This window comes from Neopsephotus bourkii, unplaced genomic scaffold (assembly GCF_033783945.1).
Source record: "Neopsephotus bourkii isolate Nb327-2 ecotype Australia unplaced genomic scaffold, CSIRO-AGI_Nbou_v1 NB_1287, whole genome shotgun sequence".
Classification (NCBI taxonomy): domain Eukaryota; kingdom Metazoa; phylum Chordata; class Aves; order Psittaciformes; family Psittacidae; genus Neopsephotus; species Neopsephotus bourkii.
This window is the reverse complement of record NW_026901771.1, coordinates 3,067,733-3,093,505: the sequence shown is the minus strand read 5'-3', so window position 1 is coordinate 3,093,505 and position 25,773 is coordinate 3,067,733. Positions and strand designations below refer to the sequence as shown.

Genomic DNA, 25,773 nt, shown 5'->3' with positions numbered 1-25,773 from the left:
TGCAGTCATTGCCATGAGTAGTCACTTAAGCACACAGTTTTGCTGCTGTAGAAGAGAGGATACTCTGTGTAACCTTATCTAGGTGTTCCTGCTCCGGCAGGGGGATTGGACTAGATGATCTTTTGAGGTCCCTTCCAATCTCTAACATACTGTGATGCTGTGATACTGTGATACTCAAGGGGCACCTGAAATCACCTTCAATATCTTGCACTCTGCAGTCCTATGCCTTAGTGCTAAATGTTTCAGCTTAATCCATATTTCTCATTCCCTTCCCTGGGATACAAAGAGCTGTGCCCACTGAACAGGGCATAAAATGGGTGAAGGAGAGGTGCTTCGACCCATGAGCAATCCTAGAGAGAATCAAGCAGTGCTGTGAAAATGGTGGAGGTGGTCAACAAAGCACGTGTGCCATCTCGGCAGGTGTGTGCTAACACATACTAATTCAGCACCATTAAGGTACGCACGGGCCTCTAAAGATACCTAGGCTAGCCATGACAGATCCAAAGGAAATAGTACCCAGCAGAGCAACACCACCTAGACACACTTACCAAGACCTGCTCGCTTCCTTTTCAAACATGGTCCCCCTGTACCAGCCCTCTGGCTTGAGTGTCTGACAGACACCCCCACCACCAGGGACTTTCCTTGACTAGTCTGGTTGAATTAGTTATTTAGGTTAGCTGAACAGTCACTCCAAACTGAGAAATTGCAACTGGAAGTGAAACCTCTGACTATGTAATTCTCAACCATAATTAGCAGGGAAATTAGTATCCGTGGAAAGGCATGGCTCCCTTTTTGCCAGGAGTGCAAGACACAGCCTACTGCAGCAAAAGGCTAGCATTTCAAGAGGTGATTCTGGAATTAATTTCTGCTTGGAGCCTAAAAACCCAGTCTGTTTCACAGCACTGTACACAGAATTTCTGCACCGTATTTGCACTTACCTCCAGCTACCATTCATCTCTCAGTTCCCCTCAGTTCCATCTTCTTGGTCCAACTTTACACTCTCTTCTCCCTTCTCTTCCCCAGGAACCAAAAAATGATCAGAAATGTATTCTTGAAGAGCACTGAACCCCCCAGTGCAGAGAAATGGCAAACAAGCACAACCAGATATGACAAAAAAACACACCCTAAATAGGAAAAAAACTTGAGATTTATAAGGCTATAAGGAATTAATTTTTCTAAGCAGAGAGGCACAGCTTGTCTCTCTAACTGCTAGGGGAAAAAAAAAGACAACTTTTGGGACCCACAGGCCCATCCTCAGATATTCAACAGGGATACAGAAGGTGCATTAAACGCAAGTTTCTAACCAAGTTTTATATTTGAGTTATATAAAACTTAACAAAGTAGAAATTTACATCATAGAATCATAGAATAGTTAAGGTTGGAAGGGACATTAAGATTGCCTAGTTCCAACCCCCCTGCCATGGGCAGGGCCACCTCACACTAAACCATGTCACCCAAGGCTCTGTCCAACCTGGCCTTGAACACTGCCACGGATGGAGCATTCAAGGATTCCTTGGGCAACCTGTGCTGGTGCCTCACCACCCTTACAGTAAAGAATTTCAGATACTGGAAGGCTGCTATGAGGTCTCCACATAGCTTCTCTTCTTGAGGCTGAACAGCCCCAACTTTCTCAGCCTATCTTCATATGGAAGATGCTTCAACCTCTGATCATCCTCGTGGCCCTCCTCTGGATTTGTTCCAACAGTTCCATCTCCTTTTTATGTTGAGGACATCAGAACTGCACACAATACTCCAAGTGAGGTCTCATGAGAGCAGAGTAGAGGGGCAGGATCACCTCCTTTTACCTGCTGGTAATGTGCCTTTTGATGCAGCCCAGCATTCCTTCCCTCCAGCGTATCAACCGAACCACACAGCTTGGTGTCATCGGCAAACTTGCTGAGGACGCACTCAATCCCACTGTCCATGTCATTAACAAAGATGCTGAACAAGACCGCTCCCAACACTGATCCCTGAGAGACACCACTTGTTACTGGTCCCCAACTGGACATCGAACCATTGACCCCAACTCTTTGCATGCGGCCATATAGCCAGTTCCTTACCCACCGAGTGGTCCATCTATCAAATTGATGTGTCTCCAATTTAGAGACAAGGATGTTGTACGGGACAGTGTTGAATGCTTTGCACAAGTCCAGGTAGATGATGTCAATTGCTCTACCCTGTCCATCAGTTCTGTAGCCCCATCATAGAAGGCCACCAAATTGGTCAGGCAGGATTTCCCCTTAGGGAAGCCATGCTGGTTGTCACCAAGCACCTTGTTGTTTTTCATGTGCTTTAGCATCCTTTCCAGGAGAATGTGCTCCAGGATTTTGCCAGGCACAGAGGTGAGACTGACTGGTCTGTAATTCCCCAGGTCATCCATTTTCCCCTTCTTGAAAATGGGGGTTATATTACCCTTTTTCCAGTCGTTGGGAACTTCACCTGACAGCCATGATTTTTCAAATACGATGGACAGTGGCTTAGCAACTTCATTTGCCAGCTCCTTCAGGACCCACGGACAGACTTCATCAGGTCTCATGGGCTTGTGTTTGTTCAGGCTCTCAAGATGGTCTCAGACCTGATCCTTTCCTACAGTGGGCCTAAGGTCTTCATTCTCACAGTCCCTGCGTCTGCCTTCCAAGACTTGGGTGGTGTGGTCAGAGCATTTGCTAGTGAAGATTGGTGCAAAGAAGTCATTAAGAGCCTCAGCCTTCTCCAAATCCAAGGTAGCCAGTTCTCCTGATAGCTTCCGGAGAGGGCACACATTGTCGCTAGTCTCTCTTTTCTTTGAAATGTAACTATAGAATCCCTTCCTGTTAACTTTCACATCCCTAGCCAAGTTTAATTCTAACTGGGCCTTAGCTTTCCTAACCTGGTCCCTAGCTTCCCGGACAACATCCCTGTACTCATCCCAGGCCACCTTTTCTTCCTCCACCTTTTATAAGCCTCTTTTTTCCCCTCTAAGTTTCCTCAGCAGCTCTTTATCCATCCAAGGAGGTCTCCTGTCCCTCCTGCTGCACTTCCTTCTAGTCTGGACGCAACACTCCTGAGCTTGTAGCAGGTGATCCTTGATTATCAACCAAAAGCCTTGGCCCCCCCTGCCCTCTAGGGCTATATCCCATGGATGGAGGACCTCCATCAGTGCAGACCACGAGCAGCCTGCCCACTGTGCACCCTCCCCTCAAGAGACCAGGGCAGGCACTCTCTACACTCTGAGCTCTACGCTTAAGCCTCCCATCAGCCCTGTCTCGGTGCTTACACTGCACACCACCAGGGCAGCCAGAGCAGAGCAGAGTTCCCAGATTGAGCCCTGGTCATGAGGCGAGAGTTGCTGCAAAGAAGAATGAGACACCTGAACAAGTACACATCTTCCAAAGCCCAGATGTATTTTTAAATTGAAGGGCACCCTCTGCAATAATTTAGAATAGCTCCCTATTAGGAAAGGTTTATGATTAACTGATCTATGGTTTGTACCTTCTACCAGTGCCTCCCAATCTCCACATTTGGATCTTCAGATTTTCCACTGTGTACTTTTTGCCTGGAGAAAACCTTGAACAAGAGATAAGGCCCTTTCGAAAAACGTATTTCTAGCAGCTCATGCTTCCAGTTCACCAGTCTGGCTGTGGGGCTGTGTCACCATCATGAAATACCTACTGTTTGTCGCCTTTCTTGGGGTGGCAGGTGAGTAGACTTTTTACTTATCTTTTTGTAATTTCTAAGGAAGCTCATTTCCTGAGCAAGTCTGTAAGGTATTCGAATGGGGGAAAGTGAAGCCCAGTTTCAGCTTGCAAAAGTTTGAAGGGAGAGCATGTCTGCTGCCTCTGATCGTAATTGCTTGTGTCTCAAAATGGGGAGTGAAATGACTTCATAGGGGTTCTTGGCCCAGGAGTACTGAAATGTGCCCACAGCTTCAAAAACAGACTGTCTCTCTATTAAGGCCTATGAAGTATAAAGATACAACCTCTGGTCCATGAAGTCCTAAAGTTGCAATAAATCATTGGACTATGGGCAAGTGAGATGCTTCAGTCACAGGGGCACAAGGTTCCTTATGCTAGATGTTGACATGCGCCACTTCTTTTCTCCCAGTTGCCTTCCCCGTCAACAATGATGATGATGATGACAAGATTGTCGGAGGCTACACCTGTGCAGCGAACTCTGTCCCATTTCAGGTGTCCCTGAACGATGGGTATCACTTCTGTGGAGGCTCCCTTATCAACAGCCAGTGGGTTGTTTCAGCGGCTCACTGCTACAAATAGTAAGTGGGAAAACCATCATCTTCTGTAACCTACTTCTTTCTTCCAGTTTACTTCCAGCAGGAATTCTGAGCTGCGAGATCCAAGTATGCAAGTGTTGCTGTTCAAGGAATGGGTATCTCATTCAGAAAGCTTGGCTGAAGCATCAGAAGGGGTTTTCCACATCTGCAAATGTTTCTGTGAATGCAGAGCACTTTCTGAAATGAGAGTGTGACCATCGAGCAGTGAGTTACAGGCTGTGATCTCTTATGAATTCCATTAATCTTGCTAAAACTCAGGCACTGGAGAAGAGGGAGAGGAACGAGCTCAGGGTGACAGTTTGTCGTTCCCCGAAATGCTTGTATAAAGTACTGTTATGCATTCAACTTGTCTCAGCTCAACAAAATAAACCTGCAGAACTTCACCATCTGAACCGAGAATGGGTCAGATCTCAGTGTGGGTGCCTAGGACAACAAAGATAACTTGGCATGAAAACAGCTGTTACGACAGCCAATTCTTCTCTTTTCCAGTTCCATGCAAGTGCATCTTGGGAAACATAACCTGGCGCTCAAAGAACCGACACAGCAGGTGATCAGAGTATCTAAAATCATCCTTCACGCCGGTTTCAACTCTAACACACTGGACAATGACATTATGCTCATCAAGCTTGCCACACCAGCCCAGCTCAATGCAGCTGTACAAACAGTTGCTCTGCCCACCAGCTGTGTGACCGCAGGCACCGAATGCCTCATCTCTGGCTGGGGAAACACACGCAGCAGTGGAAGTGAGTACCCTGTGGGAATGCATGGCATCATGGGGGCCTGGGAGACCTTAAACTCACAGTTAACAGTGCAGGGTAAAGAACAGACAAGTACTGTGGGACAGGCCTTTTGGAGTGACCAGTTTGTGTAGGACAGTAACCATGTACCGACTTTAAAGGCAAGCCTTTGTAAGGAGCTTCCTCTTGTTCTGTTTTATGGAAGTGGAACCACTAAAGTCATCCACGTGCTGTTCACAATGTTATAGATTTTGTGCCATAGATTTTGTGGTCTGGAGCTCTCAGTTGTGCAGTGCCAAGCACAAGCAATTTATCTAATGTCAATAGAGTTGTCGCTTCTCTGAGCTTAAGACGAAAATATGTGACTGTGGATCTCAAATGACTGCAAGAGAGTTCTGTTTTCTTACACCAGTGGTCAGACGGTGACTGCTGTCTAATCCACTGGCGACAACTAAAACTGCAGCAGGGAGAGGATGGTTTTCCTCAAGCGCAAGTTTCCTCCAGTATATGTGCTTCACAGTAGCTCTGAGCTCCAGACCTGACAACTGATGATTTTATAGGAGACAGAGGTGGTTGACACAAGCTGGACCCTCCCATGGGAGGCAGTTCTCCATGAGCTCCTCCAGTGTGAGTCTTTCCCACAAGCTACAGCTCCACATGAACTTCTCCAATGTGGGTCTCCTACACAGAGTGCAGTCCTTCAGGAAGAGACTGCTCCAGTGTGGGTCCTTTCCATGGCATGCATCCTTCAGGAACAGGCTGCTCCAGCGTGGGTCTCCCACAGGGTCACAAGTCCTGCAGCAAACCTGCTCCAGCGTGGGGTCCTCCACAGGCTGCAGGGGGGTATCTGCTCCACCATTAACCTACATGGGCTGCAGGGGGACAGCCTGCCCTACCACAGTCTTTACCAGAGGCTATAGAGGCATCTTTGCTCTGGTGCCTGGAGCACCTCCTCCCCTTCCTCCCTCACTGACCCTGATGTCTGCAGAGCTGTTTCTCTCACATATTCTTCCTCCACTCTCCCACTGCAATTGTGCGAGGTTTCCCCCCCTTCAGTGTTACATTATCATGGGCAGGGTACCAATGCTGTGGATGGGCTCAGCCTCAGCTAGTGGTGGGTCAGCTGGCATTGGCTCTGTTGGACACAGGGGAAGCTTCAAGCAGCTTCTCACAGAAGCCACTCCTGTAGTCCCACCACTACCAAAACTTATTATGAAAACCCAATACAGTACCAGAAAAATCAGTGTGGCTGCAACGTAGAACACTGGATCCATGGCTAGAACCGGTCCATCCATGCTGTGATTACTGTTCAGAGAAGAAGTGACATCTGCAGAACCAGGATGTTCAGTGGTTACTTTTCTGCTCAGAGAGCTCATTGCCAGGCTATGAAATTAACTCAGAGATGTTATCAACCATCTCCCCCTATTTCTTGTAGGTGCATATCCAGATACCTTGCAGTGCCTGAAGGCTCCTGTACTCTCCTCAAGTGCATGCAGCAGAGCCTACCCTGGGGAAATTACAAATAACATGATATGTGTAGGATTCCTGGAGGGAGGAAAAGACTCCTGCGACGTAAAGTATCTGTCTCTCCTTTCACCTGTTTCTCTCCTACCTTTTTCCAACACAAGAGGCTTTCGTATTAGAGAATTACTAGACTCACTGCCTTGTCGTGTCCCAAGGTTATTGGGTTTTTTAACAACAGTGGAGGCGTAAGAAGGAAGTTCCTTAGCGCGTGAGGCTGGGTTGCTGACACTCAGTCATTGCCTCTTTCTGAGACAGCACTAACTCTGCACCAAATTTCTAGAAGCAACCTTCTGCACCTCAGGGTATTAAAAATGGAGGAGCACTGCACCAGTCATCACTGGGACTTTAGAGCTTAGGACACAAATGTTACTTTTGGACTTACCAAAATGAACTGGCCAATAGGCCAGGCAGTCTGGCAAATGGCCATACCTGACAATCACTCTGCATTTGACATGGGCCAAGCTCCCTGGAAATACTTGGCAGAATAATGTTTAAGACACACGCAGCCTAATTGTCTGCCAAGGACTCCATCTGTCAAAACTAGGCAGCTTACTCATCCTTAGCTGGAGCTAAAGCAGGCACAGTAGCATCAGATGTAGAGTGCTAATCAGAAATGACCTCTGTAGAACTTCTGTACAGAAAACCACGATGGAGCTCCCTCAGATGCCAGTGATATCTGGGATCTCTGGCTCACCACTTGCGCTGGTAACACTTGCTGACCATGCATGTCCTTTATATGCACAGGACGATTCCGGCGGTCCCGTGGTCTGCAACGGGCAGCTCCAGGGCATTGTTTCCTGGGGTGTTGGATGCGCACAGAAAGGCTACCCTGGCGTTTACACCAAGGTCTGCAATTACGTCTCCTGGATCAGAGCAACCATGGCTGCCCACTGAGAGCCTCCCTTTCTGCATGACCTCCTTTTTCTCCTCAACTTTTTCTTCTGTTTTGGGACTGCGCATACAAAATCTATGAAAAAATAAAGACTTTCAGGCACCCCTTCTTTGTGCAGCATTTCTCTGAGTAGCCCCATCGGCTGTGATGTGGAGGACAGGCGCAGGGAATGGCACTCTGATATTTAATCTCTGTAGTGCCTCTCACCTAGCAGGATCTTGGAACGTTTTGTAGCCTCATCTTCAGGAGTTTCAGACAGTTACATGCAGCTGCTTCTCGTGCAGAAACCTTTTCTGCTTGTCAGCACATCTCAGTGCTGTAAAACATCTGAAAACCATTTAGAGAGCACCCTGAATAACACGGGCAGCATAAACCTGCTGTAGAAACCCACAGGCAGCAACACAAATGCTCCCCATTGTCTCCCACTCCCATCTCCAACAATATGACTTAAGATTCCCTAACGGAGCTTCCCTGAAAGCCCTACCTGGGGAGCAAAACAATCCCTGACTAGGACTTGTTCTCCTCATGTGTGAGTGCCACTGCAGCTGCTGGCTATGCTTTTTTTCTCAGTTAACTGCTCAGACTGGGCTTGCTTAAATTTCCTGGAAGAGTCAAAAGGACAGAGCTATTCCTGGGTGCTGTTTGTAACTCCCACTACCCCCAACTGGCACTGGAATTGAAAGTCCATGAAAAAGCTCTCATTTATTCTGGGATTAACGAGGAGCAACATTTCCTAAGGCACTGCTGCTGAATCACAGAATCCCAGAATCCCAAGGGTTGGAAGGGACCTCAGAAGATCACCTAGTCCAACCCCCCTGCAAGAGCAGGGTAACCTAGAGTACCTCACACAGGAACTTGTCCAGGCGGGCCTTGAATATCTCCAACGTAGGAGACTCCACAACCCCGCTGGGCAACCTGTTCCAGTGCTCTGTCACTCTCACAGTAAAGAAATTTTTCCTGATATTCATTCACATGGAACCTCCTATGCTCCAGTTTACACCCATTGCCCCTTGTCCTATCACTGGACATCACTGAAAAATAACCTAGCTCCACCATCCTGACACTCACCCTTTACGTATTTGTAAACATTGATGAGCTCACCCCTCAGTCTCCTCCAAGTTAAAGAGCCCCAGCTCCCTCAGCCTCTCCTCATAAGGGAGATGCTCCACTCCCTCAATCATCTTAGTTGCCCTGCACTGGACTCTCTCCAGCAGGTCCCTGTCCTTCTTGAACTGAGGGGCCCAGAACTAGACACAGTATTCCAGATGCGGCCTCACCATGGCATGGTAGAGGGGGAGGAGAACCTCTCTTGACCTACTAACCACACCCTTTCTAATGCACCCCAGGATGCCATTTGCCTTCTCTGCCACAAGGGCGCATCGCTGGCTCATGTTCATCCTCCTATCCACCAGGACCCCCAGGTCCCTTTCCCCTTCACTACTTTCCAGCAGGTCAGTCCCCAACCTGTACTGGTACGTGGGGTTGTTCTTCCCCAGATGCAAGACTCTACACTTGCCCTTGTTGAATTTCATCAAGTTTCTCCCTGCCCAACTCTCCAGCCTGTCCAGGTCTCACAGGATGGCAGCACAGCCTTCTGGTGTGTCAGCCACTTGTCCCAGTTTAGTGTCATCAGTGAACTTGCTGAGGGTACGCTCGGTTCCCTCATCCAGGTCGTTGATGAAAATATTAAACAGCACTGACCCCTGAGGGACTCCACTAGTCACAGACTGCCAGCTAGATTCTGCCCCATTGACCACAACTCTGCCTTCTTCCTTTCAACCAGTTCTTAATCCACCTCACTACCTGATCATCAAGCCCACACTTCCTTAGCTTATCTACAAGGATGCTGTGGCAGACAGTATCAAATACCTTACTGAAATCAAGAAAAACCACATCTACCGCTCTACCATCATCCATCCACCTAGTTGCTTCCTCATAGAAGGCTATAATGTTGGTCAAACATGACTTCCCCTTGGTAAAACCATGTTGGCTGCTCTTAATGACCCACTCATCCTTGATATGTCTAGAGATGGTGTTAAGAATAAGTCGTTCCATCACCTTTCCAGGGATGGAGGTAAGACTGACCTGTCTATAATTACCCAGGTCCTCCTTCTTACCCTTCTTATAGACTGGCGTGACACTTGCCATCCTCCAATCCTCAGGCACCTCTCCCGTTTCCCACAACTTACCAAAGATGATGGAGAGTGGCCCAGCAATGACCTCCGCCAGCTCCCTCAGCACCCGCGGGTGTATTCCATCCGGACCCATCGATTTATAGATGTCCAGATTGCTTAACTGATCCCTAACCCAATCCTCATCTACCAAAGCAAACTCCTCCTTTATCCTAACTCCTTCTGGGGCTATAGGAATCTGGGTCCCCCAGGGAGAGTCTGCAGGAGTAAAGACAGAGGTAAAGAAGGCATTCAGCACCTCTGTCTTCTTTATATCCTCTGTCTCCAGGGCACCCACCTCGTTCAGCAGAGGGCCTATATTGCCTCTTGTGTTAGTTTTATCTGCTATGTATTTGAAGAAGCCCTTTCTATTGTCCTTAACTCGACTTGCAAGATTAAGTTCCAAAGAGGCCTTAGCTGCCCTGATTGCCTCCCTACATCCTCTAAGCTAAATATAGTATGAAAAGGAGAGTAAGGAACCAGTTGGGGTTTGTCTTCTGGCCACAAGTACTCAGCAGCAGCTCCTACTCATTTTCAGTTTCTGTCTTTTCCAGCAACCAGATCTCACCATCAGCATGAGCTGGGATTCCAGGGTGTCAAGAGGGCAGGCTCACTTCTGGAATACAGTCAGCATTTTCTGGACTTAAGTTGCACACAAGACACAAGCAGCTGCTTGCAGTTCAAGTGAGCCTCTACTCTTTGCTATTGAAAATTGCCTATCTGGACACACACTTTTAACACAAAAAGTGTTTATACTTCTTTAGTTACTATGCAGTGGACATCTGGAGAGAGGGACGTAGGAATGGTACCGCAAATGCTGTTGCCAGAGCTGGCAGGAAGTCACATCCGTTTATTCTCCCAAATGTCTGCCTTCACATCCCTACGGGGAAAAAAACCCCAATCTACCCATCAGAAAACCCAAAGAAACAACAATACCAAAAGGACCCGAAGCTTCACTTTTGCTGTGAAAACTGCTGAGGACAAGAGAAAATGGCCTCAAGCTGCACCAGGGGAGGTTTAGCACCCAGAGAGTGCTCAGGCATTGGAACAGGCTGCAGGGTAGTACTGGAGTCACCGTCCCTGCAAGTGTTCACACACCATGGAGACAAGGCCCTCAGTGCCATGGGTTAGTGGTGGCCCTGGCAATGCTGGAGTTAAGGTTGGACTTGAGGAGGTTAAAGGTCTTTTACAACCGAGTCGATTCCATGATTCTGTGAACATCTGTACTTCTACCAGTGGGTAGAAGTTTCTCACACACAGCAGATGTTGTGAGTCGCAGTTTAAGCCAGGCTGGCAAGTCAGCACCACACAGCAAAACCCTCCGCTTCCCCCCCATCCTGGCCAAAAAATTGGATGAATGTAAACCCCATGCGTTGGGACAAGAACAGTTTAATAAATAACAAGGGGAGAGAACACGAAACTAAAAGGGGAAAGGAAAAAAATTAGTAAACACAGGTGATGCACAGTACAATTGCTCAGCACCCATCGACCGATACCCAGCCCAACCCAAGCATCAATTGTCCCTTCAAAGGGACTCCGCCAGTTTCTGTATTTGGTACAGTGTGCTGTGGTATGGAACAGCCCTTTGGCTACACTGGGTCAGGTGTCCTGTCTCTGCTTCCTCCAGGCTTCTTGTGACCATCCTCACTGGAGGAGGGGTAAATATTACTGAACACACTGATGTTCTAGTTGTTGCTATCAGCATTATGCCCAGACTAAAGCTGAAACCCAGCACTGTATCACCCACTAGGAAGGAGAAAAAAACCCTACACCTGTTACAGCTGAAACCAGGACACTGTGCAAAGTGGGTGGATGAAAACATGCAGTGAGACAGTGTAGAGCCTGTAGTTTTTGGTCTTACGTTAGCCTGGGCTTTTCTACTTCGGACAAAGCTCAAAAATTGCATGAATTATGCTAAAGATTTCCAGCAATGGTGGTTACTTAACCCCAACCGCTTACTATTTTTGAAGGCTGTTGCTTTTTTTATTTGGAAACAAAGTCAATGATATCAAGTGTCAAGGAATTTTCAAAACCAATCCCTATGTCAGACTTCTGCACGCCTTTTAAGTTTTAAATTACACAGGGAGAATGATGCATACCCGATGAACTGGTAGTTTCTGGGAGCAGTTTTAGCCTATTCCTCCAAACAATCATTTTTTTCCACCATTATTTTCCATATTAATAACAGAAAGCAAGCCTTTGTCCAAGCAGGAAAACAAGCTACAGGTTTACCCTTGCCCTGATACACGTGACAAAGGACATCTTTGTGTGGAGACTTCTTACAAAAGAGGTAGACAGCACCATTGAAGGTGCAGTGGAAAATCCATTGAAGGTGCAATGAAGAAGGGGTTGTGACTTAAATATACAAATAAATAAAATCACTTCAAGTTAATGATTAGTTTTGGGGATCATTTACTAAATTTAAAGTGTAAGAAATGTAAGTATGTGTTACAAAAAGATGTGACAGGGTATTTTTAGCTCATTTAACAATTGTCCACCCCTGTCAGTGTTCAAGGCCAGGCTGTATGGGGCTTGGAGCAACCTGGTCTAACGTGAAGCATCCCTGCCCATGGCAGAGTGTTGGAAGTGGATGATCCAAACCTAACCATTCTATGATTCTATATTCTATATTATATAATACATAATAATATATATCCAGTTCCAACCCCCCCTTCCATAAGGCAAGGACACTTCGCAGTAGACCATGTTGCCCAAGGGTTTGTCCAACCTGGCCTTGAACACTGCCAGAGGTGGAACATTTACCACTTCTTTGGGCAACCTGTTTCAGCACCTCACCACCCTCACAGGGAAGAACTTCTTCCTTATACTGAACCTGAACTTCTCCTGTTTCAATTTAAACCCATCACCCTTTGTCCTATTCCTACAGTCCCTGAGGAAAAGTCCCTCTCTGGCATCCAGAGCCAGCAGTGTACCCTGGCAGCAAAGGCACCCAACAGCACCCTGGCCTGTATTAACATGGCATTTTTTAATCTTTGATTCTTTTTGAGCTTCAGTGACTTCAGTTTTCAAGTTTTGTTTCCAGTCACAAGCAGCCTAAAAACCTTGTTCTTTGTACAGCAATGGGTAGACTGACATTCTTTTAGAATACTGTGAAGCAGAAGCTAAGACAAAAAAGGAACCTTAAAAGTGCAAAAAATATCAAAAGTTCTAGAAAAAAACCCCCAGAGATGAGAAAAGGCACCTGGGTTTGCTGAAGGATCAACTGCCCTTTTTCTGTCTGTAAACAAGTAGTGATCTAACATTGCATAGGAAGTTAAAACAGTTTTTGATTTATCTACATTCATGTAAATGAACATGTCTTTGTTAGTTTCTAAATATGATAAAAAAAGTCCTTAACTCTTACATTTTGTGTTAGTGTCACTGTCCCTTCTAAGAAAAGAGCAGACACTGGAAACAGTTCAGCTGTCCTTCAAAGCATCTGCTTTACGGATGACTTCAGTGCTTGCTGGAAAACCTCCAAGAGAAACGATGAAAGCTTCTTCAATGTTGAATTCTACAGCTTCTCTTCCATTCTTGTTTGTTCCACAAGGCAATTACTTGCTTATGATTTAAGAGATGAAACAAAAGAAAAGCACACAGGTAAATTATTATGTCTTCTCTTCCGGAAACTGAACTGGTTATACACAAATACTGCAGGCTTTAAATACTAATAAAGTGTAAGATGAATTAAGACATTTCACATGATCCAAAGCAATCCAATTACAACAGGTATCTGATAGCCAATAGCCATTTTGCCCAAATTATCTGTGTATGGTTAAAAACATTTCCCTGCAACTGCAGCACATTAAGAACATTTATTCACTTATTGCCAGCCACCTGATAAGCAGCTGGTAGTGTGTGAGGGTCCTTACTCAATGTACCTTTAGATCACTTAACTGGGTATTAAAGACACCGCTTTTATGCAAAGGTTCAGCTACAGTCTTAGTACCAGCTGCGCACCACAACACATGCATGCGATGCTGCTGCTATTTCTTCCACACAGTAATACCAGGTGCTTTTTAAGTTTTCTCTTTTGAGGACTGCAAATACAGCTCTTATTTGACAAGCAAAGAAACTGGAAGTAAAGGGAAGTTGCAGTGCAGGAAGCCAGAACCCAGCAAGTTCAAGACTACATGCCCTACTTGCCAACTTAACTCACACTGTGCAACATGCATCAACATCTAACCAGACTGATAACCAATAAAGCATACACAAAGCTCGCATCAGTGTGTCTGTCTTGGTGTACACAGACAAACAGTAAAAAAGGAACCAACTGGATGTGCCAAGGCAGCATCATTCAGTCTTCGCTCCTGTTTTGATAGCCCTACCCATCCCTTCCACTAGTCTCTAGCTGAGCATCACTCCAATCTAGGATAAACTGCCAGCAGTCTAGAAGAGCAGCATATGGTAACACATGGTATTCATCTCTGTAGACAAGAAGAAAAAGAATTATGTTCCTGTATAGGCCTGAGGTATTCTTTATTTGTATCTTTAAAACCCAAGCAGGTTTACTGCTTTACCTATGGGTGATTTATACCAGCTTGATGGACTGAAGAAAGTGATCGAGAAGGCAGCCTGGGGGTGTGCTGCTGTTTGTGTCTATGCAGAGAGGGCCTGAATATGAAATTAGCATCCTCCTCATTTTATAGCTGTGGCAACAAACATCAGGTTTCACACTCCCTACAGAACATGCAAAATGTTCTGTCCCCACAGAGCTTGCAAACAGCACCAAAGAAAGCAGTTACATATGATGCCCTGACATTACATAATATAGCCAATTTCAGATGCTAAACTTAAGTGTGACATAGGAGCACAGTTTGGCCAAGTGTGTGCCTGTGCAAAGCAGCACATCACATAGGCCAGGAATAATTTGCCAGTTTACATCATTTGATCTTCAGTATTACCCACTGGCAAGTAACAGGATTTGCCTTGGATACCACAGCCTCCTCTCCAACTCTACAGCCCTGTTTTAGTTCCGTTTCCTTGTTTCATGACACTTCCATTAGCAGCTTCATCTACACCACTGAGTCAGGTTTCTTCTAATCAGTCTTAACTCACTCCCACCCTTCCACTCATCCATGTTTTCTCACAATTGTACATGATTGCTGGTCACCAGAGAGAGGAAATCAACACCTCCTGCTTCGCTGCCCCCTTTGAGCAAGGTGCAGACTGTGATAAAGACACGGCTTTCATTTTGCAAATAACAAAACTACTTTTTCCATCCATTCCTTTCTTCCCTCACCAAGTTTATTTGCTAGAGCTAACCTAATTTCACATCCCACCAAAACTTTGTTTGTTCACAGATGTTCTATTTATCGAGTACTTTTAAACTAGCTATGCTTTATGTAGAGCAGCCAGTACTGTCAAAGGCTTCAGCTCTGGAAAATCAGCAGGCTCAAAGTGCAGCAAATCTTTACAGTGTGAGAAAGTAACAGCTTCATGCAACACATTTCATAGGCACATCTCAGCCTGCCCTGATATCCCTGCAACAGCCTCCCTCACCCCCCCCCCCCCAGCCCCTTTCTGTCTCCTGCCCTTCCTTCTACCTTTGATCCCATCACTGACCAGCATCCCACCCCTCCAGTACGTTAGCCCAGTGCTCTTCAGAACCCTTCACGATGTGATTTAACCTACTAGTCTCTTGGGCAACCACCCAGATTTTTCTGCTGAGTCACTTTCCTGCTACTTGAGTTAGTTTAACTGGCTCAGAGGGGTGTGATGAACATTAAAGCTGTTCCAAAGAGCAAGACCTCCACTTTCAGTAAGTGGCTAGATTGGCTCAAGCCATCCTACAGATTATAGTCTGTATATATGGGATATATAGAACAATTTTCATCCATCTACAGGAAAGACAGATCTCCCTAGAGTCAGAGTAAAGCATGCTTGAGCTATGGTAAACTAAAGCAAGCCTCTCCAACATAGAAAAGTTGATTGCCACCATTAGATGGATTCAAAGTTCAGCAACAGTTCTCAGTATCACCTAATCTACATAAGCTTTGAAGACATATCAGCAACGAGAAAGTTTTATTACATATTTACCTACAGTTTTACATCTGAAAAATCTTACACAACTGCAGAGAAATTCTTTGCAAGCAGGTCAACCTGCACTTCAACTATGTCCCTTGGGAATCGAGGGATCCACAATTACTGATGGAAGCTGACTTCACTTCTTCACGCTGCCACTGAACCCATTAGGCTGACAAAATTACTTCTATCACCACCACCACCTAGCTATCATGCAGACCAAAGTCTCTGAGATATAGCAATATGCTGTAACTATTCCAACTGTCTCATGGATACGAGTTGAGCACAGCAAGTTGCTGGATCAGAGTCAACAAGAGGCCTTGGTATAGGCCTGTCCCAGCAATAAATGGATCTTGAGGGCAAGCTTTATGATGCTCTGAAAAAAGGTAGTGAAGGCACATTTGGGTAGGAATGGGAGAGGCCATAAATACTTGGTAAATAGAAACACATAGTAAATGAAACACCTGGTCTGAAGGAGAAATACACAAATACAAACTACAACATTTCCCAGTACACAGAGCCCAGTGTCTGAATGCACAAAGTTTAGTATATTACTTCTTTCAAACCTATTGCCCTTACCTACGTTGCACTGGTTTCTTCTGCTGTGTTTACAATACATCCCAGAGTCAGAAACTTCCTAACATTCTACAGAAACTCAGTTCAGTCATCTTGAAGCATGTTGAGCTCCATTAGGAAGTAGTATACATACCTCTTTTGTGTAGAAATGCTACTATTACTGCAACTGCCATGCAAATAACAGAAGCTGCAACAAGACCACCTCTGCTTCTTTTGTGATGGCTGTCTCCTTTAAATGAATAAAATAAGGATTGGTCAGTTAGAAAGCAACTGTGTGCTACACTACTGCAGAACAGATACAACCCTGAGTATCTTTATAGGTATTTGGTTTTTGAAAAGTAACCTCAAGAAATTAATGTCCCAGAATCAGTTACTAGCAAAACCCTACACCAGCTCTGGTGAAGTTAGATGGTAAGTTCCTTAGTACAGTGAAGGCACATCACCACTTGAAAGGGAATGTCCACCCCATTTTTTGGCCTATGAAATTTCACCAAACGTCTTCTATTGGGTTTGCAAGCAAGGTTTTGGTAGCAGGGAGACTTCATGGGTGGCTTCTGTAAGAAGATGCCAGAAGCTGCCCCCATGTCACACAGCCAAAGCTAGCTGGCTCCAAGATGGACCCACCACTGGCCAAAGTCAAGCCTATCAGCAACAGTTGTAGCACTTTTGCAGTAATCTGTCTAAGAAAGGGTAAAAACTGACATGCAACAGCAGACAGAGGAGTGAGAATGTACAAGAGAAAAAGCCCTGCAGACACCAAGATCGGTGAAGGAGGAGAGCAGGTGCTCCAGGCACCAGAACAAAGACTCCTCTGCAGCCTATGGAGGTCCATGGTGGAGCAGGTATCTCCCCTGCAGCCCATGGAGGTCCACAGTGGAGCAGATACTCCGTGCAGCCCACGGAGGGTTCATTACCTTTTTTACCTGAAAAGCACTGAGCCAAAGAGATTTCAGAGCTCTTTTCCGTTTGAGAGAATCTAATGAAGCACACAGCTTTTGTGGAAGCACCAACATCCTTCTTAGGGATGAAAACTTCTGGGACGTGATGAACGATTGGCGGCATGCCATTCAACTTCCATGTGTAATGCAGAGGCTCTGGGAAATCTGCTGTGCATTTCAACGCAAAGGTATCCCCACTGTCATTGCAACTTACTTCAGGTTTCGAAGGGGGAGCTAGAAAGAAGAAAAAAAAACACACCAAAAACCAGTCTATATTACTTTGGTTATAAACCGCCTTGAATTTTAGCACAGATAACAAAAGCAGCAGGAGGGTTCACAGATAAAAAAATACATGTGTGTGTATGTGTTCCCATGCACATCTGTGAGCAATCTGTTTCTAAAAGCAGCCCTCTTTGTGGTGGTTCTGTGCCTAGTTCAAGACTCCTCATGGTTCACTGCCAAGAGGATGAATACACACACTGGGCAAATACATTTCTCAAAGACTACAAGTAAAGCTGTGTAGATCTGCACAGGATAATACCAAAGATATTTAACTATGCATAGTGTGCCTGAAGGAACATCTTTAGTAGACATCTAATGCCTGGGATAACTTGGGTCAGTTTGCTCAAAGAGTCTGGTTATCTACTTGAAAGTAGATAGCATGCCATCTATACTCATTCTAGAAATCATTCCAAGGTGAGCAATGGCAAGCACATGAATTAGATGCCACCTTTGGAAATCTGTTTGAAGTGCCAAAGCAACTTAATAGAGCCAAAAGAACATCCTCCCACTGTTGCCATTTACTTCCCTGACAAATAAACAACCCCTTTCTAGCCTTCTTAAAGTGAATAAAGTGGTGCAAGTTCTTCATGCAGTTCTTCCACTACTTATGTAGCACAGTAAGTGTGAAGGTTAAGGGAGAACTTTCTTTCTGACTATCGAAGTACTCCAATACGTATAAGCCAGCATCACTGTTCTGCAAGTTAAATATAGTCAAGCAGCCATTCTCCTCATTAAGTAAGCTTCTGTTACGGAAAGAAAGAAAATACGTTGTGTTTTGTCCTTCCCATTCAGCCACTTTATCCTTGTTTTTCGTCCAAATTATTTCCTCCGGGGTTTTTTCTATATTCACTGGAAAAGTAAAATGCCAAACAGGTCCTGGCAGCAGATGCCTGCTACAGGGAAAAAAAGAAAAAAAGAGAAAAAATTTACTTCAACAATTGTTTTATACACTATTGCTTGACTAATACTCTATGCACTACCAGATACATTCAAATTTAGGTTAGAAGCACATCACAATGTTGATAAATAAGGCATGCATCAGTTAAGTATTACTCAAACCTGGCCTTTCTGCAAGACTGTGTGACAGGCCCCACAACGGGATGCAGTTTCCACATAACGGTCCCAGGTAGAATCACTGTCCAAATCTTCTTCCCTATCCTAAGCTCCTCTATCCTTGGTACTTTCCCTTATTCACTTGAATTAGGCCTCCTGCCTATGGTCTGATGAAAAAGATGAAGAGCTGTCATCACCAGCAAAATCTGTCTCAGCATCCTGTTGCAGAATGCCCAAACAGAAGATCCTGCTGAGCAAATAAACTGCAATTTTTCCAGCATGAGTATCCACAGAGTTAGTAAAAAGCACACTTCCGATACAAAGTTGCTGCTCTGAACTCAGGGGGATCCTAGGGACTTCCCTTGGAAACCTCACTTCATCAAGTTCATGTTAAATAACTTCCCAAGCAAGATAAGGGGGCTGTCCAGAAACCCTTACTGCCATGAGTGTTGAATCAATTGTACTCTGCTCAAAAGACCTAGACATTCAATACAGACAAACACACAACAAGAGAAAAGAAGAACAGTAGGAGATTTTTCCTTGTTTTATTAAGGACAGCTACATGTGCTAAAAAAACCAACTCATCTAACAGATGTTATGACATTCTGCTGTGGGGAAGGGATACTGTAAGCCATTAGCACCTCTGTGTCCCTGGTCCGGTCTTCAGCAATCACTTCCTACTTCTCCTACTTCTGAATGGCTCTAACAGAAAAGAAAATCGCAAGACTACTGCCGTGGCAGACATGTATGTGGACACTGATAAAAACATAGCAATACTGAGTTCAAACTACACTTGCAATAAGGACTTGATTCTACTCCACTAGTAAGTTGAAGGAAGGGCACGAGTATAAATACAGTAACTGCACACGGTGAAAAAGAAGTATTTCATGAGCTTCAAGATGATTGCTCCCATGTGATAGCTACTATTTTGGGTTTACTTCTGTGGTTTTGGGGGAGGTTTATTCCTAAATGGCATTAAGTCAAGAACTCATCAATTCCTGTATCATTCTGTGCTTCCCTCCCTTTTCATGCCATCCTCATATGAAAACTACTGTTCATAAAATCATTGTGGATACTACAGCTTTATCACACCAGAACAAGTCACTTCACTGTGTATGAGTCCAGAAAACAAACCATAGCCCATCTCACTCCACACCCTATCTCCTTTCCATAGTAAAGCAGTCAGGAGGTCAGCATGGCCAGTAATTAAGATTAGGTTTCCCACAGGCAAGGAACAATGCTTGACAGCACACTAGAGCATTCTGCTCTTTGGCCTGATGCCACACCACAGAAACTTTCTCAGACAGACAATGAAGACAAGTGTCTCAGCAGACAAGTGTGCTCAGGTAGAGAACTCCACGCACAGAAGGTCTCATCCAGGCCTTCTTATGGACCATCCAATCTGTTTGCAGTGAGTACTGTTCTCATGCCATTACAGTTTCTACTTTTGTTGTCTGCACTTACACAGTAGCCTTTTCCAGGCACAGGAACTGGAGAAGTAAAGAGAAGAGAGGGCTCAGCTACCACTCCCACACCTTTTCATGACAACCCTGCTGCCCTTGTCTTCTCTCCTGCTGAGATAGATTTAAACATTCCACTTGCTCCTGCTGTTCCAATATGAGCATCTCTTTCCACTCATCTCAATTAGCAATTTCCAGAAAAGCACAGAACCCAGGATCTCCAAACATTGTCTTTGGAGACCACAAGGCAGCAGGATGCTGTGCAAATGAAACACTGCTTTGATGGGATGAAGCTAGGGGTCTTGTTAGATATTTGTTTCATAAAGGCAATGCTTAGGAGTGTGTCTTCAAGAAGTTCTCTCTTACTGCCTAGGGACCTACGGTGTTCCTAGCATGGAGAAAACCTCCCTCCTCTACTAGCTGCGAAACTCTGCCTCTCATTAACTTTATCTCTCAGACCCACAGCCAAACTTAGGTGGCTTAATGTATCAAGCCACAGTGGCTGTTGGCACGAGCAAGGTAATGCAATTCCCTTCTGGGAAGAAAGCAGCCATTTTCCAGACACCAAAAATATAAGCAAGGAGAGCCACCACTGCTCAGCCCACCACTAATAACTTCCTAAGCCTGGGTATTGATGCATGTAAACTCTCTGTATCTTTGCTCTCGGAAGTTAGGCACAAAAGTTAGGCTGGAGTTACAAGAGCAAGGTTGTTTCTTCTTCAAGCCCAGAAATGAGACTGGAAGAAAGCAGAGCTGGAAAGAAAACACATTTTCCGTCCACAGCTGCTGCTTGGGATGGGGGATCACTGTCCTCTTCAGTACACTCTTGTTTTGTTGGCTGGTGGAAAAAATGGCATGGCAGCAAGGAGCTGAAGAGTTCCTGGCCAACGACACTCAGAGCTCCCAGGAGTAAGACAGGATCAACATCATCTCCTCCCCTTTAAAACCAGGGATCACTCCCTCGCTTCCCTGCTATGCTGCATTAGTGACAGTCTGAACAAACCTCCCACTCAATACTGACAGCTTCCTTTTCTTCAAGGAAATGATGTATAAGGTCTCCAGCACTGTTTCAGCTTCTAAAGAAAGCAAGTGTCATTGTATGCTTCCTAAATTTCCCAGGGATTTCCCCATCTCTTTTCTACTTCATTTCACAGCAGTTAACCTCTCTGCTGGACAAACACCTTTAACCACACTTGTCAACTCTCAGGACCCAAGGAGCCTGTGCATCAATCCAGAGATGATCCTGGCTTTCCAAGGACTAAGACCATTAATCACATTAAGCTAAGAAACTCTCAAATAACATTTTTCACTCTGCATCCATCCTGTAGCATTAAATGTCAATGGAAAAAAAACAACCACCCATTTGTTTCTTTTTGGCACTAATATGGTATCACAGCCACAGATCCAGAGACAAAGATTTATCAAGAGCTTTTAAGCAGGCAGGAGAGGATTCCTTTTTCCTTTTGTGAGGAATTGGACAGGGCTTGGAGCACCCCGGTCAAGTGGACAGTGCCCCTACCCACGGCATGGGGGTTGGAACTAGACGAGCCTTAAGGTTCTTTCCAACCCAAACCATTCTGTGATTCTATGAAATTCAGGACTTCCTGTTTATTCAAGAAGATTCAAGAGTAAGGTAACAGGACAACACAATCAGTGTCAACTTTAGGCAGCTGATGACTGATCTTTCAATGCATACCGTTTAAAACTACGTTTAGCGTTTCTATTAACAACCTACTGAACTAACCACGTTCTACAGGCAACACGAATTTCTGAGAAGTCCAGAGTTTTCCCCATCCATCAAAAAGGCGCTGGGAGCTGCCCTAATGACTCACCGGAGCCTTCTCGTCCCCACGCTGAACAAGCCCAGCTCCCAGCCCTCCTCGCAGTAGAGGAGCTTCATTGCTTCATTACGCAATTCCAGCACACGCCAGAAGAAGTGGCTCTGCCCAGCACCTCCATTCACACGGACTGGAAGGGAGGAAGCACCCTCCGCCGCCGCGCTCCCCACGGGCTCCTCAACGCCGGAGCCCACCGCAACTTTCTAAGCCGTCGCTCCGGGAGGGAAGGGCGGTAACGGGCGCAGAGCTCCTCCGCAGGGCTGCCGCTAACACTCGCTGCCCGCCCCGACCCCGGTGAGGGGAGCCGGGCGGTAGGGAAGGAGGGCAGAGAAAACGCGGAGCGCTCAGGAAGGGTCCGCCACGGCGGCCCCGGCAAGACTTACCTAGGAAGTCCAGGAAGACCAGAAGCCGCACCAGCAGCGGCGCCGCCGCCCGCATGGTCTGGCATGTCCTGGTCTGACCGCGCCGCCCGGTTCTCGTTCTGTTCTCCTCTCCTCCGCCACCTCGCTCACGAGCGCTGCTCGCCCTCCTCTCCCTCGCCGCCTCTCTCACAAGTACCGCTCACCCTCCCAAGCACCGCATAAATACCTACCGGAGAAGGGGCGAGAACAGTAAGACCGCCTCGCCACGCCCCCTTCTCTCCCTATCCCCTCCCTCTTTCTTCCTCCTCCCCTCTCCCCATCTTCATCTCCCTTTCTCCTTCTCTCCCTATTCCCTCCCTCTTCTTCCTCCTCCTCTCTCCCCCTCTTCATCTCCATCTCCCTCTTGCACTCTCTGCTCCCCTCTTCCTCTCCCTCCCTCTTCGGTAGGCGACTCGCCCCAGGAGCTGGGTCCGCCTGTGGAGCCGCCGGGCTAAGGTCAGCAAAGGGGGTTTCACACACGTTGCGAACCGTGCCGGTGTCTTGGTGGGTTGGGGCTGGCAGAGAGGAGGTGGGGGGGAGGTGATGCTGCGAAGGGGGGGGGCTCTGCTTCGTGGGGTGCAACTGCAGCGAACGCGGGCGGTACAAGTTGTGCCGCCGTACAACAGGGGGAGCATCAGCTCTGCTGGCTGGAAAGCTGACATGAAATCACAAAGAATCATTCGGGTTGGAAGGGACCTCTGGAGAGCATCTGGTCCAACCCCCCTGCCCAGGCAGGGACACCTAGAGCAGGTTGCGCAGGAACGCATCCAGGCGGGTTTGGGAGCCACAGGGGTTAAGGGGATAACAAACTTCAGCAGGTAATGTGCAGCTCGCAGCCTCAGAAAACGCTGGCCATCCAAACCTAGTACTCCCTGCAGCCTGGCATTTGACACCGATGGTCCACAAAAGCCTGCTGTTCACTTCGAGGGACACCCCAGCAGTATCCCCTTCTGAAGGCTGGTCTCAAGGCACAGTGCGTTATCCTGGATGAGAAGATCCCAGCTGCTAGCAGGTCCATCTTACAGCCTCAAAGCATGCAGTTCATGCTCAGCTGCCTGCCCCAGGGAACACCAGCACAGCACTAGTACAGGGCGGGGAGGCTCTCACCGTAGTTTTATGTCTTGGCTGAGAGAGACCAGATTGGAGCTGGTTGCTGGGAGGATGCCACTTCCCACCTTGCACAGGTCAACTTTCCTGTAGCTTATGAGATCTTTGGGGTTAGCAGAGAGAAAACTCCAGTAGAGACTGATACTTTCACTTAGATTATTTTAGAGTGGAAGGAACCACAGGAGCTCACCCACATGCATCCAAAGCAGGACTAAGTTCTTCCTACTGAAGAACTGCCACATTGTAGAGCGTGACAAGAGCTTCACAGGGCAAAGAAAGTGAATGAAGCAAGAGAGAAACTTGAGCCTGGTAGCTGGTGCCCTCACCTAGGCTGCTCTGGTTTTGGGAACCATAAGGATACAATGGCAATGATACGTTCTTCCCTCATGTGCACATTTATATAGTCAATACTAGGTAGCATGCCCCTAAAGTACTCATTAAAGACTTGAGCAAGTGACAGGTTTTCCTCCTTTCCTTTCTGAGTACCCAATGAGCCTTGCCCACATCTTCCCTTCCTCAGTTGCTGAGTCAATTTTTAATGCTTTCTTCCTACTATCTCATAGTTAGGACACTCTTCTGAAAGTCAGGAGATTGAATGGCTTTTTGTTGACATGAGAGCTAAACCCTGTTCCTCTGTCAGTTCTGGAAACAATATGCTGGAGCCTCCATGCTGCTAATCCATGGTTTCTACTCCATAGGCAAAGGACAAGAGTTACCAGAGCTGTGATACCAACTGTTCTGGCAGCAGAATGGATCCAGGCCTTAATGTACAGTGAGACAAGCTCTGCTATTTCATGCCCTCCCTTGTATGCAGTGACCACAGAAAGTAGTTTTAAATAGTCACCATTTGCATAATTCACAGTTGGTTTCCTCCAAGGTCCCAATGCTGCCACCCTGATGGCACTGTTTCTGGTATCAGTGAACGTTTATCCAGGATAAGTGAATTTTCCTGTGATCAGATATCCACTTGACTACTGGGCGCTTGCAGTGCTTGTATGCCTCTGCCAGCTTTGTGGGTGGGAGGATGACATTCCCGGCTGTGTTGGGCACTTTCAGCGTTTGCTTGAATGTGCAGACAGTGCAATTTATTTTCAATGTTTTTCATGAAAAAAAATAGGTCTAAAACGGGGTTTGTTTGCTTTCACTATCCCAGACTCATTCACAAGTGAATCACGCTGTGAGGAGCTGGTGGAAGAAATCAGACGCAGTGCCTTTGCAGCACTGCCATTATCATCAGTCCCATAGGGGGGTAACATGAGTGACACCAAGGTTAAATTTCTGAACGCATATAACTGTAGTTACTGAGTAAATAAGTTCACAAATAAAAAGAAACCCTTCTTACCAAAATAGTTTTTGGAGGCAAGAGCATCTTCAGCACAGAGGAAGCCAGTGGCTTTTGCTGTTTGCATGAGGAGCCACCACAGCGTGCTGATGCAATACAGAATTTCTTGGAATTACTAAACCTGAGATTACAGAAGAAAAAGAAAACCCAAATGGAAAACACAACACAAAACTGCACAGGAAACAGAATATTCAATGTCATGAAAGTGTTGGGGGGTGGTTGTTTCATTTTGGGTTGGTTTTTTTTAGTGTTCCAGGATGTTGTTGAAAACTCTACGCATACGCATAGCAGTGTGGATGCTATGTGTATAAATCAGATGCGGACATCTTGGTGGCAGATTTGTTCTTCTCTAAGCTGTGATACCTGGTACCTGCCTTATATTACATGGGGTTTCAAAATGTCCATAGAACTTGGCAAAGAGTAATCATCAAATCCCTGCTACGCAGAATGGGGCTTATCGTCAGAATTCTCAATAAAAAAAAATGGAAAACAATGTTTTCTGGTTTTCTTTAGGTGCTCCAATTTGTTTTACCTTAAGAAACTAGTAATTTACACAATTATCCTGTTGCCCTGAAGCCTTGTATCATATCACTGTCTATTGGTATTTCACAAGCTTATTTCCTTCTTTCTCGACTGAGGGATTATCCAGACCACTGGAATTTGTGAGTGTAATGAAGGAGTGGGCCCATTGTAGTCTATGGGCTTTTATCTTGCAGTTTGTGAGTCATCTTGAATCTAGTGCTGGGATTGGAAAGATGAAGAGCAGGCTGGAAACCAGGATTTGGCTATTTGTATTGCAGCTGTCATTCTTGGAGAACTGACTGTGCTGACAAACTTGATTGCATATTTGAAGAGACACTAAGAACCTGCTTCTCTGACAATAAACCAGCTTGATTATGGAGCCAGGTATTTCAGGATCAGAATGTATCTGTATATGTGTCTCTAGGATGATGCAGGTGGAGCAGGGATTTAGTAGCCCTCCAGGCCAGGCAGATGATGCTGTCTAAATTCCCTGTGAGAACTGGACAAGTTTCTCTCAGGAGTGACTTGGAAATAAAAAAGCTCTTCTGCCTAAACCAGACCCAAAGCCTCTGGCTGGAGAAAACGAGGGCAAGGAAATGACTGCCATTGCAAATAATTGCAAAGGAAGATAATGTT

At 46.0% G+C, this 25,773-nt stretch overlaps 2 protein-coding genes across 2 annotated transcripts; one reads left to right on the top strand and one right to left on the bottom strand.

Moving 5' to 3' along the window:
• The first annotated feature begins 3,519 nt into the window (after positions 1 to 3,519).
• On the top strand, positions 3,520 to 7,530 carry LOC133218716 (trypsin I-P38-like). The gene is made up of 5 exons (XM_061365426.1): positions 3,520 to 3,678; positions 4,084 to 4,252; positions 4,760 to 5,013; positions 6,443 to 6,579; positions 7,276 to 7,530. The coding sequence occupies exons 1-5, from the start codon at positions 3,639 to 3,641 to the stop codon at positions 7,423 to 7,425; spliced, it is 750 nt and encodes a 249-aa protein (XP_061221410.1). The 5' UTR covers positions 3,520 to 3,638; the 3' UTR covers positions 7,426 to 7,530.
• An 8,371-nt stretch (positions 7,531 to 15,901) lies between these two features.
• On the bottom strand, positions 15,902 to 22,203 carry LOC133218816 (lymphocyte function-associated antigen 3-like). Its single transcript, XM_061365625.1, is given in 5 exon segments — positions 15,902 to 16,423; positions 17,109 to 17,366; positions 18,024 to 18,278; positions 18,281 to 18,307; positions 22,149 to 22,203. Coding segments are annotated over 5 exon segments (711 nt in total). The 3' UTR covers positions 15,902 to 16,307.
• Positions 22,204 to 25,773: the final 3,570 nt, after the last annotated feature.

What these genes read in the sequence shown, in the direction of transcription:
- LOC133218716 (XM_061365426.1), top strand. Translation starts at nt 3,639, where the DNA reads ATGAAATACCTACTGTTTGTCGCCTTTCTTGGGGTGGCAG. An exon ending in GCGGCTCACTGCTACAAATA is followed by an intron (nt 4,253 to 4,759) that starts GTAAGTGGGAAA and finishes TCTCTTTTCCAG; the next exon opens with TTCCATGCAAGTGCATCTTG. An exon ending in AAACACACGCAGCAGTGGAA is followed by an intron (nt 5,014 to 6,442) that starts GTGAGTACCCTG and finishes TATTTCTTGTAG; the next exon opens with GTGCATATCCAGATACCTTG.